The following is a 15,232-nucleotide window of genomic DNA, read 5'->3' on the forward strand; positions in this document are numbered from 1 at the left end:
GGCACGTTAAAATCTTGTCTTGGCAATTGAGTTTGGAACAGCTGGGCCATCAAGTTTTCTAATTACCTTTGTCCCTTGCTAAATGTTATTTGAATGAGTTTTTATTCTTGAAAGAAGAACAACTTAAGCTATTCTATTTTGCCTGACAGAACTACTTCTTTACATTTTATCTCCCAGCCTTTTAGAGGTTGATTAACCTCAAAAAAAAAAAAACCCAAATAAGTGAAACAGGCTCTTAATTTCTTTCTCTCCATTAACCGAATCGTTAACTAGAAGTCTGAATCCGTTGATGTGATGATTTGGGTCCTTTAATTTTAAAAGATCAGCAATCTAAGCTTTACTGAAGTGTTTTTACTTCTAAATGTAAATAAAGCTTGTAGCTCTTCAGTGCTACTCTGTTTGCTTCTGTATCATGTATCCAAAATCAGGGAAGTGTTCTGTAATGAAAGTCTTAAAGTTTAAATGTTACACATACTTGTTTATCCCCTTCCCCTGTAAGGCACTGCCTTAAATGTCAGAAGTTATTAATGTACTTAATTATAGATGCTCTGAAATACAGACTCCTTTTAAAGGTGTTCTAATAAATCTGTTACAAATGGAAGTATTTCTAAAACATTAAGCTAGAATTTTGTAAGGTTTCCTTAATTCAAGGCTTTATTTGTATAATTATAGGCACCCTGACTTTTGACTTAATTACACAACCAAAAATGCAATGTTTTACAATTGGTCAGTCTCCCTGGGAATAGATCCCTTCAGCAAGTGAGAGGCCCGAATTCTTTTGGGGTGAATATGCTGCAATTGCAGAACTCTAATCTTCTCTTTATTGTCACTGCCAGAAACTCCAGATGAAAATGGCAAAACCCAGCGAGCTGACAGTCTTATTATGAAGAAGATAAAGAAAAAAAAGAAAAAGAAACACCGGGAAGATGTGAGGGGAAAACGCCTGAAGATGTACAACAAAGAGGTGCAGACAGTGTGTGCCGGGCTCACTCGCATTGACAAGGAGACTCTGTCTCAAGGACAGTGTGACAACCTGGAGATGAGCAAGGAATCCTTCAGGTACCTGAAGGATGAGCAGCTGTGCAGACTGAACTTGGGCATGCAGGAATACCGGGTCCCCCAGGGAGTGCAGACCCCCTTTGTGACACACCAGGAGCACTCTGTCCGCAGCAGCTTCCTGAAGACTGGCACTAAATTCAGTAACTTCATTCACGAGGAGCACCAGTCCAATGGAGGTGCCCTGGTCCTGCATGCTTACATGGATGAACTCTCATTTTTGTCTCCAGTGGAGATGGAGAGATTTGCAGAAGAGTTTCTTGCGTTGTCATTCAGTGAAAATGATAAAAATGCAGCTTACTATGCTTTAGCCATAGTGCACGGAGCAGCTGCCTATTTACCAGACTTCCTGGATTACTTTGCTTTTAACTTTCCAAACACTCCAGTGAAAATGGAAATTTTGGGCAAGAAGGACATTGAAACAACAACAATTTCAAATTTTCACTCTCAGGTAAGAGCTATTCAAATGCACAAGTGTTGCACAATGCCTAGATTTGATTAACCTCGGTAACCCAGAGCAGTCATGATTTAAAATAGGCAAGTCACAAATGTATTTTCCAAGCAGATGAAGAAAGGTGATGTTAGGACTAATCTACTGTGCTGTGTGTTCTTGCTTCTGCTGAAAGCTTTTCTGTGCTGCCTGGTAGCTGGTGAATCACACATCAGACACTGCTACCTGTGACCTGAGGGAAAATCTACACTAAGGGAAGATCTACACTGAGCATCTTTTTCTTCTAAACTTGGGAAAACACTGAGATTGTTCAAAACAGCAGCCAAGTCTGTGTCAAGAATTGCACAGACTGCAAATGCTAACCCTGCTTTTCTAGTCAACAGAGCTGGGGTTTGTTTTTGGGGTCTTGGGATTTGCTTTTTTTTTTGCAATGACGTTACTTTTCATGTTTCAGTATATCTGTTTTACCAGGTTTTTAACATCTTAATTCCCTCAGTGCCATGTGCTGTTTAAACTTTCTAATTTGTCAGGGTTTAGAGGATCTTTTAAATTGCCTTTGAAAAGGAGTTTCATTTTGTTTACTCCCTTGGTTTCCATGGTAGGCTTAAACTAGTTTAAATTCTGAAACTGTATCTCCATGTAACTTAAATGGATGCAACAGTAAAAATTGAGCTAATTTTAAGATTCCCGTATGAAAGTCTCTTGGATTTTAGTCTTGTGATCAAACTCAGAAGTATCTGTGAGTACATCACAAGATCACAGCTTAGATAAAATTAAAATAAAGCTTCTTTCTGTTTAGTCTGTTTAGTCTGAGAATGGATCCAAACTGCTAATCAGACCTTTAAGGTCTTTACTTGAGACATTAATTACATTTACTAGTTCACCTGTTGGGGGGATAAATCTGAAACTCTGTCATGGACTTCAGTTCAGTGTGATAGGAACACACCTTTAACAGCAGACTTTGGAGTGTTAGTGCTTGTGGATGGGTTATTTTGATTCTCTGCAGGCTTTACCAAACACTTATAAGCAAGATTTGCATTGGAGAAACAATTACTGCTTTGGGGAAAGTTACTGCATGGTCGCTGTGGAGTCTTTGAATAGCCTTAAATGAAAAATTCTGACATTTGGCTTTTTGTTTGGCACTGATTTGCTGCTGCAGCACTTATTTTAAGCAGCTTCTGTTTCTTAGTGTAAGTAATTCTTTGTGTTGACAGAGCTGTGTTTGGGTGCAGAGCCCCCAAAACAATCTGAGCATATGAACCACTGCTGTGGGCAGCAGCACTTCTGCACAGCACACACCTGCGTGCTGCAGATGTCACATGTGTCCACAGGTCAGGCTTTAAAGTCTTCTGTATTAATGATTTAGCTGTGTTCTTTAGTGTCCTGATTGCATTCTGGCTTGAGTACATGTGATGACCCCTGAGATGGCTAAGCAGAGCCTCTGGAATGTTTAACAATTGCATTTTTTTTTTCTTTGTGAATGTTCTGTGAACATGAATACTGGCACTATAAATACACGTGAGGAATGTATGGTAATAAATAAGAGGCTTTGCTGGGTTATAGACTGCTGGTACTTCAATTAATTCTATTTTAAGTACTGTCTAAACTTGATTAAGATTGAGTCATGACATAAGGTTCAGTTGGTCTAAACCACTTCTGTAAACCCAGCTCCAGCATGACCTGGTTAATCCTCTCTGGCTGAAGTGTGTTAGTGCAGTTCTCCCTGAGCAAACAGGGGAGCTGTCTCAGGCAGCTGCAGCAGGGCTCTTCAGGGAATACAGTGATGGAAAAGCTGAAGAAACATAGAAATTGGTGGTGGGTTCACCCAAGCTTAGCAGGCTGGCTTGTCTTGAGTGGAGAAAGCTGCAGTGCCCTGCTCCAGGGCCTGGGGTGATGACCCTGGCTGTTGTGCTCCTGTTCCTTGGTAGCTCTGGTGAGGGTCAGATTGGCCAAGCTCCACTTTTCACCCTTCTGAGTGAGAGTTGTACAGTACAGAAGCACTTCATGGTTGTGCTTTAGCAGATGAAACATGTTGCACTATTGTAGGCTGGAACACTGGTTATTTATAATTAAGTTGCCTCCATTCTGGGTTCTTTGTGTATGAGTTTGTTTGCTGCACTGACCTGTGCCAAGGGATTTGGGAGCTTTAGGGAGTCTTGAATCCTGAAGATTCAGTGTTCAGAAATCAAAACTTGTTCTGTAAACTGCAAGTTAATGTGACCTTTGGCTTGCACGACATTCAGCTGGTTTGTGTTTTTAGAGAAACTGAATTGTAGTATTCAAAATAAGGACTTTAATCTGAACGACTTGGTAAGTCTAGTGATAATTAACTGCCTTGCAAGGTGAATTCCTTTGTTCTCAGGGCAGTGAGTTTATAGCAAAGCACTCCAATGTGAATTTGTTACGTAAATGTTTGGTTTCAGTATCTTAAAATAATTAAGCTTCAGTGTCCTGTGGATTTTTTTGCTTGCATTGGTTCTAATACTTCAATGCTGGAGCTCAGCTTTAGTGTGGAGCTGTTCACTTGGGCTGAGAGCTTTCAAGACTCAAATCTCTGAGCAGTAATTTGTAAGCTTTCCTCACATATAAGGGCATGCTTTAATTTGGAAGCTTTGCCGTGCAGCTAGAATGAACTCTTATTTTCCTTATCACTTGTTTCAGTACAACTGCTTCCACTCAGTGAATGGGAATATATTTAGAGTTTAAAAAAAAAATTTCTGCTTTTTGTTTCCAACTGATCAGCTCACCTGATGAATTCTCTCTGATCCAAAGAACAGTTACACTGTCACAGAGGGTGTGTGGGGGTTCTGGGAAGAGGCCAAGAAAGAGAATTGGGGAAGCAGGTTTTGCATAAGCTGCTCTTCCTTCTGGGAAAGGAGGTGAGAGAAGCAGCCAACAGGTGATAACTGGGTGAGTTTTCTTACTCCTGCTGTTCAGAAAGGTTGCTCTGTTCCTGACAGCGTTCATGAACCACATCCCAGTTTGATTGTCTGCCCCATGTGAACCTCTCTGATTCTGGGAGGGCAATTTCTTTTTTTTACCAGTAGCTACCAAAGTATGAAATTGAGAAATTGTGCATCTGTACTGAATCCTTCATTTGGTTTGTCACTAAAGCCATATAAACAATGCCCAGTGGTCCTGCACTATGTCAGATTTTAGTCAAGCATGTCACCCTTGCTGTGCTGGCATGTCACTGCCTTGTCCTTCAGCAGGAGCCAGCCTTGTGCTCTTGCTTTCTTCCTTGTAGCCAAGGTTTTGTGTGGTTGGTTTTATAGCTGACTTGGCATGCTGAAATATTGTTGCTGTCAACTGATTCATGCTTTTCTTGCAACTGGAGAGAAACTTCAGAGACTTAACCTCATTTGTTTCCAGCTGATGCCTCATCTGCGTGTCCTCTTCTCATCCTGTGCTGCTCACTTAACCCGTGGTGAGGCTGGGCTGCCTCAGGAACATGCAAATAAACACCAGCTCCGAGCCTCTGACAGGAAACACTGCCTCTGTCTGCCTCTGTTCTCACCCAAGTGTGGGAAACGCTGATAGGCACATGGTGCAGCCGACAGAAAATGTCTCCATGAGCACTGGAGCTAATTTTAAATGTGCCCATAACTGTGAGTGGGGGGTACACACAGCAGTGATGGCTGGGTGGCATTTGAAAGGGCACAGGCTGCCTGAGCTGTCTTACTGGCCCCATTGTCCATTTGCAGCAGTAAAAACAGTGGCAGTGAGTGCTTGAGATCCACTGCTGCTTTTAAAGCAGCACAGGGAGCAAATTGTAGCAAGGGAGGTGCTGTGGTAAAAAGTTACTGACTTCTGGCAGCCACGTGAACTGGAGTGACCCCAGCTAAATTCCTAAACAAGAGTTGGACTTTAAACAACAATAAAAAACACTGAGAGAGGTCCTAATGGATGTAATGAAGTGACTTCAGCTATTTCATCATCTGAGCTTTCTTGCCTCAATGAGGGGTGCACACAGGTGACTGTGGGGTGAGCAGAGCTCAGAGGGAATCTGGAGCACCTGGTGAATGAAAGGCCAAAGCAGCTTGCAGTGCAGCAAGCAGGGTGCTTACTCATGGGACACTAAACCACCCAGTTGTAAAGGGAGAGCAAGGTGCCTGTTCTTTTAGATGTTCATTGCATCATATTGTTGAGACCACTGGCCTAACCAGTGTTTGCTGCTCAGAAGGAATTAAGGATGAGAGACGCTGTGAAGAAGTTTTTTATGGCATCCCCTGTGATTGAGGTGCTTGAGATGAATAATACAGCCTGCTGGGATTGTGGGTTGGTGCATGTTGTCAGTATAAACATGTCCTGGGTTTAATTCTCAAGGGTGTGTATATTCCTTTGATTTCTGTTAAAACTAGCAAAGCATTGAAATCCAGTGTTTCCCTAAAGTATTTCTTCTGTTTCCTTTATAACTCCTGAATTGGTCGATTTTTCCATTGTTCCAGTGCATTTAAAAAGAAAACAAAGTTAAAGCTTCTAATTTTTCATTACCTTTGAAAACATTACATGGAAAAGCTGCATATGGAATTATAATTCATTTTAACTCATGACAAACACCTGTAACATACTAGTGACTCTCACCAGGTGGTTTCAGTAGCAGAGAACTCATCTGGAAGGAGTCTGTCTGCACTTACATAAACAGTGCCAGGCAGTTAATCTTCACTGGATAAGGACCAGAGCACTTCAGTCCTTAGTTTTTCTGTATGTGCACAGAACAAAAATATTACAGTGGTGTTGCAGTGCTCCTGCTCTGAACTGCATTCAGCAAATAGAGTGAGCTAAACTTGTATTGTTAAGAAGTGAAATATCTATGGCTGCTGCTGGAGGATAAAATTGCAGCAGTAACTCTATTAGTCTCTCTAATTTACCTTCAAGAACTGCATGGAGTAGCTTAATGACATCTGGTTTGCTGGTTAAACATGCAAAACTGAAACTAAACTTAAAGCTAAGCTGCTACATCCATGTGTCTATAAGTGGAGTTCTAAAATGCATCACACTGGGTGAACATGACTGTTCAACTGCACATTTACCAGTAATTGTACTGTCCCACCACTCAGCCATGGAGAAGAGCTGGAGTTTTTCACCCCTAGAGCACTGAAGGGTGGTGGAAGGCTGGGGCTCAGCCACAGCTGGCTGTGCAAAGCAGACTTGTGCTCTGTAAGGTCACTTAGTTAGGTCACAAGTTAGCTGTGGTGTCTGCACAGAGCCTCTCTGTGCCACATGGCACGTTCCAGCTGCACTCCATAGCATGAGCCTGCAGAGCACTGGAGTCTTGCCAGTGCCTCCCCTCTGGGAACAGGAAATCAGCAAGAAAAGTTTCCAGATGACCCAGCAAAGTGGGACAGCCTGTGTTCTAGAGGATGTCCACGAGCTGTGAGATTAAAGCATTTCTGACCCCAGCACTGATAGCAGGTTCTACTGCAAATGGCTGTCCTAAAATTCTTCTCCATGAGCACTGGCTTTCCAGCTAAACCCCTCATTTCATCTGGGTTTTGTCCAGTTTCCTGTGTATGCTGTCACCAGAACCACTGCATGAAAGACCTTGAGGTTGTTCACTGCAGGCCAGGGGAAGGACCTGAGGGACAGGGCTGAAATGAGGAATGTGCATGTCCCAGGGGCATCCGGTTTGAAATGTAGAAGCAAAAGTCCAAATGCACAAACTAGTGGAGAGTTGAAGCTTGCTGGTGAAAGACTGAGTCACAATGAAACCTTGTGTGGTTGTTTTCTCAAGTCAGCCTGGAAGTGTTGAATTGTTCCTGAATTAGTCAAATACTCACTTGCTGTTATTCAGACTCCAGGAGGATTTCCTGTCAGGAGTACAGGCAGGAGTCTTTTCTTTCTCTTCTCCTCTAAACAGTCCCTGTGCATATTCCCAAAGGCCCATCTGCTGAAACACATGTGGACGAGTCCAAGATTGATCCCTGCCGTGTTAGATCAGTCACTTGTGTCCTCCTGAGAGAGAACTCAAGCTGTGCTGCTGTTGTGTCTCCTGTGTGCCCTGCAGGTCAATCGGACGTACTGCTGCGGCACCTACCGAGCAGGACCCATGCGCCAGATCAGCCTGGTGGGAGCAGTGGATGAAGAAGTGGGGGACTACTTCCCAGAATTCCTAGATATGTTGGAAGAATCTCCATTTCTTAGAGTAAGCAGTAACTTGTGGTGTGTTCAGAGAATGCAGATATTTAAGCAATTGTTAGGTTTCTAAGTAATTAGAAACTGTAAGGTATTTCCTTTATTGATGTGCTTGTTTGGGCTACTGAGGTTCATTCTTTCCTGTGTCCAATTGAAGGGCATGGACTGAGGTGGCTAATTAAAAATAATCAAGTTTATTATATATACTTGCACTACATGCACTTTTACTTCCCTAAAAACTATGCTTGATAAAAATTAGCTTGGAATATCTTTTACCTCTCAAACTTACTTAGTTTCTATGCAGTTCTTTTACCAGCAGATTTGAACCAGTTTTACCAAAGGCATCATTTAATTTTTCTATCTCACCCAGTGTTTTGTGTTATGTGTGTTTTGTGGGTTGTTTTGTTCCTCTTTTCTTTTAGATGACTCTGCCCTGGGGGACTCTTTCCAGTCTCAGACTGCAGTGCAGGTCCCAGAGTGATGATGGGCCCATCATGTGGGTGAGGCCGGGAGAGCAGATGATCCCCACAGCTGATATGCCAAAATCACCCTTCAAACGGCGCCGGTAAGGTTTGGGTTTGCTTTTGTACTCGAGGTAGAACATTGCAGTTAAGGCTGTGTCAGATTTGAGAACAAAAGCAAAGTACTTGATGTGTAACTGGCTCTTCAGAGGACTAATTCAGATTTAAGTTTCACTTTCACTTTGTTTCAAATTGGCTCAGCTGATAAAGCAAATGTTACCCATGATGGTTATTTTATTTCACTGCTTCTGACAGTATCTTTCAGTACTTCTCACATAGCCTAGATCCGTGGTTTAAGATTAAAACCTCTTTTTATTATCCTGCAGGAGACTTAATTCATTTTATTTTGTGGCAAGAACCAATTTGGTGGTGAGGGCAGGTGGAATGCTGTAAAACAGCAGAGATCCTTCTACTGCTCCTGCTGCCTTCTGATGTCAGTGCTAAAGCATTTATAACATGTCTGCCCAGGAATTATTGTGTATTCTTGCTTTCTGTCTCTGAAAGAGTGCTCTAAAACAAATTTCAGGAGATTTGGAAGCATATTCTAATTGTCATTTCAAGAAGAATTTTTGGATGTGCTCCCAAATAACTGAAGTTTCTGTAAGATAACTCTATTTTACATGCTGGTACGTTCTTGGAGGAAGTCTTCCAGGACATGTGAACACAAAAATTTTGTGATTTGATTTGCTTTGTAACGTTTGGTCTTACAACTTGAATTGTACTTTGCTGGTTTTGTTTTAATCTTTCACCAAATCAACGCCTAGAAAAAAATCAGTGGGAAAGTACTTTGTTCCCTTGAAACCTGCAGCACCCAAAATTCTAAGATAATTTCAACACAAATACTAATTTCTGAGCAGCGGGGACATTTTTCATGTGCGTTTTTCTGCCGTGGCAGGTCCATGAACGAGATCAAGAACCTGCAGTACCTACCTCGGACCAGCGAGCCCCGCGAGGTCCTGTTCGAGGACAGGACCAGAGCTCACGCTGACCACGTGGGGCAGGGCTTTGACTGGCAGAGCACGGCTGCTGTCGGGGTGCTCAAGGCTGTGCAGTTTGGGGAATGGTGAGTGCTGCTGGCATGCAGCTGTTTGTTCTAAAAAATAAAGATATATATCCTTGCAAAATAAACCTCGTCGGGTTTCAGCCCGCTAATGAGACAACGGCTGGAATTGTCTGCCCAGGGTGGTGGTGGAGTCACTTTGTTTTTGAGAATAAAGCCTGGACGTGGCACTCAGTGCCATGGTTTAGTCAGTGAGGAGGTCTTAGGTCATAGCTGACCTTAAATGTCTTTTCCAGTCTAGTTAATTCTGTGATTCAAAAGTTGCACAGAGCTGAAAACCTCAGGCTGTGTACCTCCTGTTTTTCCATCTCGAGGCAGTAAAAAATTTGTAACAGCAACTTGCAGAGTATTTTAGTGATATACAAAAGCCTCAAACTTGGACCATCATCTTTGATTATTCTTTTTCTGAGCAGGTATATTAATTCTAGTTTTTGTGACTGTAGTCTAAGAGCTCAGTGTAATTAATTTCACAGCTGCAGTGCTTTCTCAGGTCATGGACCCAGGATATGGCTGTTGACCTTGCAGAGAAACTGGACGTTGCATCGTTGTAATGGCTAGAAATTACATTAGAAATTTGATAGCATCATTAGAATAAAATATGCCAATATTTCCTATACTGTTGAATAAAACTCCTCACTGCTTCAACTTCAGTGTTACTTTGTAATTTTTCATCTTTCCTTTAATGCAGAATTATTCTATGCAATTATAGAATTGAGGCAAACTGTGGTTCCTAGAACACAGAGAACTTTGATAGTGGCAGTTTGAACCTGGGTCTCAGGCTTTTCAGTGTACTGTCCGTGCAAACATCCCTTCTGTGGTGAATGCAGCAAAAATTGAGAAAGAAAAAAGGGAAATACATGAATTATACATATTTTTCAAAATAATACACTATTGAGAAGTGTTGAGACTTTGTGCACAGTGTAACACTCAATCAGGTCATTGGTTCAATGAAGCTTTCTGCTGGGAAGAGCTGGAATGCTCTGGAACTCAAATACTTCAAAAATTCCTGGAATTCTCTTTTTTTTTCTAGGAGTGACCAGCCTCGTATAACCAAAGATGTGGTTTGTTTTCATGCTGAAGACTTCACTGATGTTGTGCAGAGGCTTCAGCTGGACCTGCATGAACCTCCAGTGTCACAGGTATCAAATCTGCCCTCGTGGCAGCTCATTCCTGGTGTTTTGGGAGGAGTTTCTGACAGATCCCAGCTTCTCCCTAAAGTCAGCCCTTTTGTATCCCCTCAGTTCTCTTGGGTAAATTTCCTTGTGTTTCAGGATAAAATAGTTCAGTTGGAAGGGACCTTTTTCTTTTCCTTTCCCCCAAGCTGGGGTTCATGCTGTGAGTCCCAGGGTGTGCTATAGAAACAATCTGCTGATTAAGCCATGTGTGCCTGCTTCTGCTTTTTCTGATGTCTGATGTCTTCTTAGGCTGTGGAAGCATCTAAACTCAGTCCTGTCAGCCCAAGCAATGCAGCCCATTGTTATTTTTAGCTATAACTGTAGAAACCTCTTCATTCTCCTCTCAAGACATCAGAGAAATTGTATTTTTAAAGCCCACTTCTCATTTAAATTAGAAATTTTACCCATGAAATTGAGACATTCTGATTTGGACAAGAATTCACTTGACAACAGGAAGATGCAGAGTTTTTGAAGGGTTGGCACTAACTTTCCCATCTCTCCTTCTCAGTGTGTTCAATGGGTGGATGAAGCCAAACTAAACCAAATGAGACGGGAAGGCATTCGCTATGCTAGGATTCAGTTGTGTGACAATGACATCTACTTCATCCCTAGAAATGTCATCCATCAGTTCAAAACAGTGTCAGCAGTCTGCAGCTTAGCCTGGCACATCAGACTCAAACAGTATCACCCCGTGGGGGAGACTTCTCCAAAAGCAGAAAGCAATTCAAGCCTCAACAGTGATGTTCCTGGAAACACAGAGGCAGAAGGTGAACCCCAAGGTGTGAGTGTAAAAATAGAGTCTGAAGAACCAGGTATGGAAATTCAGCTTACCCCAGGGGTGCTCTCCTCCTCTGTTTCTTCAATATCAGGACTTGTGCAACCAGATCAGGTGGCCCAGCCCCTTCCAGGTTTTAAAATAGAGTCTGATCACCAACACAATCCACAGGATCATGCAGGCTCTTCTGTGTGATATGTATATATTCAAACATTTTTTAAACAACTTTTTAAAATTTTGATGTGAAGTTATAGTTTTATAACTGGCTTATGTTTTATTGGAGAAATCTTGCCTATAATTCTATAAAGAAAGGTGACATTCCAAAATGTCAAGCATATCTTTTTTACACAGATTATGCAAAATTCAAGTTGTATTTTAACCCCTTAGTACAACCTGTAACAGTGGTCTACCACTTCTTTCTGTTCAAGTAAAGAGATGTTGAATATCTTCTCAAAGTCAGATTGGAATTCCTCCAGGAATATGAAATGATTGAGCTCCATTGGTCAGTGTTATTTCCCTACTTTTACTTTATCTCTAATCTTCACCAGAAAGTGATGCTTTTGTAGAAGACTTGCAAAGTGATTTCCCCATCTTATTTTAATTGCTTAAAAAAGGGAAAAAAAAAAGAAAAAAAAAAAAGAAAGAAAAAAAATAGAGAAAGCACAGCACTTTTGATGATTTGTGGAATTTTTTGGTATGTCTGTTCTTGACATGTTGGTTTATATACAAGCTATAGAAATTGATGTTTCTTACAGTTCCTACAAGGGTGACCTGTAAAAAGAACTGAAGCAAGTGTCTGATTCCTGTTGAAATGCAATGACTTACTGACCTAACACTTCTCATAGCACTGCTTATGTTGTTTGGTGTGGGGGTTTTTGCTTCCAAAATACATCTTCCCTGAATGTGACAAATGCTAGTGTCAAAATTAGAGAACCTCTTGGTAGTCTTGTGGAGGAAACTGCTATCTTTGAGCACTTTAAGGCTTTAAAATACTTAACCAACCTGGCAGCTTGTTTTGATGGGGTCGTAACGTGTCCAATGGATCCACACTTTCCCTTGTACTGATGCACTTAATACAATAAGCATTGAGCTGATACCTGACTTCCTAGAATAAGGACAGCCTTACTGTGTAAGTTCTGTATTAGTATTTCACAATAAAAAGTATTTTGGCGTTGGACTGCTTTTTCCATGTGTAGCTCCTGGGTGCCCAGTTACTGTGGAAAAATCAGCAGCACGTGCTCAGTGTGTAGAGTGTCAGCTATCAACAGTTTTTAACCAATCTTTCAATATTTCTGGATGTTAACGTGTAACCTGTATTTGACTTTCACTCACCCCATTTATTACTGCCCTTTCCAGTCATCAAAAGGAAAAGTCCCTTTTCCCTCCCCCTCCCCACATTTAGAGTACAAGTTGGGGTTTGGTGCAACTTAAGCTGTCTCCAGATAACTTCATTTGTTCTAATCCTCACTGGGGTAGGAAAGATTTGAAACACTATGTTAGACTAGACAAAAGCAAAGATGCTGTGTTAGTTCTGGATGCATCTTTTTAATATCAATTATTACTCTTCTCTTTATAAGGGTCTCTAAAATATGTTACTCTATTATAAATCTTACTTTGTGCAATATTGTTTGTGTAGGCTTTTATATACATATTAGCACCTCAGTGTAGAGGTCACTATTTTAAACTGATAGAGAAATAATCCTCAGAAGATACTGCAGTGATTAGTTAGAACCTGTATTACTCCTTATGTGTATGTATGTATTGTCTTCGGTACAAAAATGAGGACTAGGAAATATTTCAATTTAAAACTAATTTACAGATTGAAGTGGTAGTGACTCGTTTAGTAATCTGTGTAAATAAGGTGTTAGAATGGAAAGCTTTTATGATGAGAAGTAATGTGATTCATGCAGGGGTGTAATTTAATCTTAGCAGAAATTCTAGATGACTCAGCGCGGCTCCGAGACGAGCCGTCAGTTCTCTGGTGGGTTTTTTCCACTTTTTACGTTGAGAGGAATTTCATAGCTTTAAGGGTTGTGCAAAGTAAAATTCCTCACAGGCAATAGTGGTTTCGGTTCATCCTTCACATTCAGAGATTCCCCAGGGGCGTTCTTTCCTTTTGACCGAGTCTGCGAGTCTTCCACGTGCTGCTCCCTGCCTGTCCCTGCCCCCAGGGTGGCCTTTCCCTGCAGCCAGCACTGATCACTCAGGAACTGTCACAGAGCAGAGAGCCCCCTGCACCAACCTGTCTGTTGGGAAAATTGGAGAATCCAATTTGAAAGAATCCATTTGGAAGTCCTCTGTAAATTCTAATGTACAAGTTTTCAAGTGGATGAGGCAAGACTAGGGTGGTCTGTGCTGCTTTCCAAGCTGTAGCTTTAGTGAAATCTGTGACAGCAGCCTGAAATAGCTGGAAAGTGCTCTGACTTCCTCTTGCATGGAGGGACGTGACCAGCAGCACCATGCTCTCTGTGCTCTGCTCAGTTTCTAACTGAAATCCTAATGTCAGATCTAAATGCACATAAATAAAGGTATCTTTGAATGACCTGAATGTTGCTGATGCTATTTTGGAAGACTGAGGGAGAGAGGAACAAGCTGTTTGTGAATCTCTTACTAAATCCATGCTCAGCTTTGCTGTGCTTTAACCAAACTGGCAGACTTTCAAATTCCACCTCAACTCTGGGTGTCAGGTGTGAGAGGGATTGCTTGGGAAGCTGCTCACTCTCCAGCCATTGCTTCAGTTGCCCAGAACAAAGCTTTGATGGGACAAATGCAAATGTTTTCCAGCCCAAGACCTGTAGAACACTGATTTTTTTTTTTTTATGAGCTTGAGCAGTTTAGAGAGGAAGTAACAAGTTCAGGCCATTTAGTGTTTGAGCAGAACAAATGCAGTAAATACTTCTGATTATCTCATGTTAAATAGCTGCTATTTGAATGTCTCCAAGATGCCATAAACGAGGCTCCTTAATGAGCTAATCACCTTTGATTTGATGTGATTTTTTGAGCCACATTTGATGGCTTGTTCTAAGGCTGAGAAGTTGGGGCTGCTCAGTTGGACCCTTCCAGGGTCTGCAGGGGCTACACTGGAGAGGGGCTGCTCATCAGGAGCTGAGTGACAGGACAGGGGCAATGGGTACAAATAAAAGAGGAGGAGTTCAGCTTAGAGGTGAGGAAGAAGTGAGATGGGTGGTGAGGATCTGGCTGCCCAGGGAGTCCATGGATGCCCCAACCTGGGAAGTTTTCAAAACCAGCTTGGGCAGCCTGGCCCAGTTGGGGCTGGATGATTTTTAAGGTCCATTCCAACACCTTCACTTTCTGTTACTCTCAGTGGAAAGCAGCTACAGAACAGTTCCTAAATACAAACGTGCTGGTCAGTCCTGCCAGTCCTCAGTGCTCCATTCATGAGCATCTGCTCTGTGATGTGTGCCAGGTAGAAAACACTCCAGCTTGGTGCTGGACACAGAACTGTCACTGACCAAGTGACACAGAACTGTCACTGACCAAGTGACACAGAACTGTCACTGACCAAGTTTTGTGACACGGAACTGAGGCTTAGGCTCGACTTTAAACCAAGTACTGGTGACTGAAAGATCTGGAAAGGGCTGGAGTGGCTGGGCTGTGCTAGGAGTGGGCTGGAAACTCAGCATGGAGCTGAGCTGGGGCTGCTTTGCTTCCCCCTGTCCTGCAGAGCAGCTCCAGCTCCCTGCAGCTCCCGCTGCAGCAGCGGGGACACCAAAGGGACACTTTCCACCGGGGCTCGGCTGTGCTCTGCCGGCTCCGCTGCGTGTTCCCGGGCTGCGGCTGAGCCTGGGCAGCCTGAGGGCTGGCACAGCAGCTGAGGGATGGCTCCGGGTGCCCCGGCTGGCTCCGGGTCCCCCGGCTGGCTCCCTGTCCCCCGGCTGGCTCCCTGTGCCCCCGATGGGTCCGGGTCCCCCGTTTGGCTCCCTGTCCCCCGTTTGGCTCCCTGTCCCCCGGATGGCTCCCTGTCCCCCGGATGGCTCCCGGTCCCCCGGATGGCTCCGGGTCCCCCGGCTGGCTCCCTGTCCCCCGGCTGGCTCCCTG

The 15,232-nt window shown here is 42.9% G+C and overlaps 1 protein-coding gene across 1 annotated transcript; it reads left to right on the forward strand.

Annotated features, from left to right (window-relative positions):
- The first annotated feature begins 831 nt into the window (after window positions 1-831).
- Window positions 832-13,721, forward strand: RSBN1 (round spermatid basic protein 1). The gene is made up of 6 exons (XM_041427093.1): window positions 832-1,507; window positions 7,515-7,652; window positions 8,065-8,207; window positions 9,059-9,226; window positions 10,254-10,362; window positions 10,907-13,721. Exons 1-6 carry the CDS (start codon window positions 884-886, stop codon window positions 11,366-11,368), a joined length of 1,644 nt encoding a protein of 547 aa, XP_041283027.1. The 5' UTR covers window positions 832-883; the 3' UTR covers window positions 11,369-13,721.
- Window positions 13,722-15,232: the final 1,511 nt, after the last annotated feature.

The sequence above is a fragment of the Onychostruthus taczanowskii genome, unplaced genomic scaffold, assembly GCF_017590055.1.
Source record: "Onychostruthus taczanowskii isolate IOZ18803 unplaced genomic scaffold, ASM1759005v1 scaffold97, whole genome shotgun sequence".
In the NCBI taxonomy this organism is placed as follows: domain Eukaryota; kingdom Metazoa; phylum Chordata; class Aves; order Passeriformes; family Passeridae; genus Onychostruthus; species Onychostruthus taczanowskii.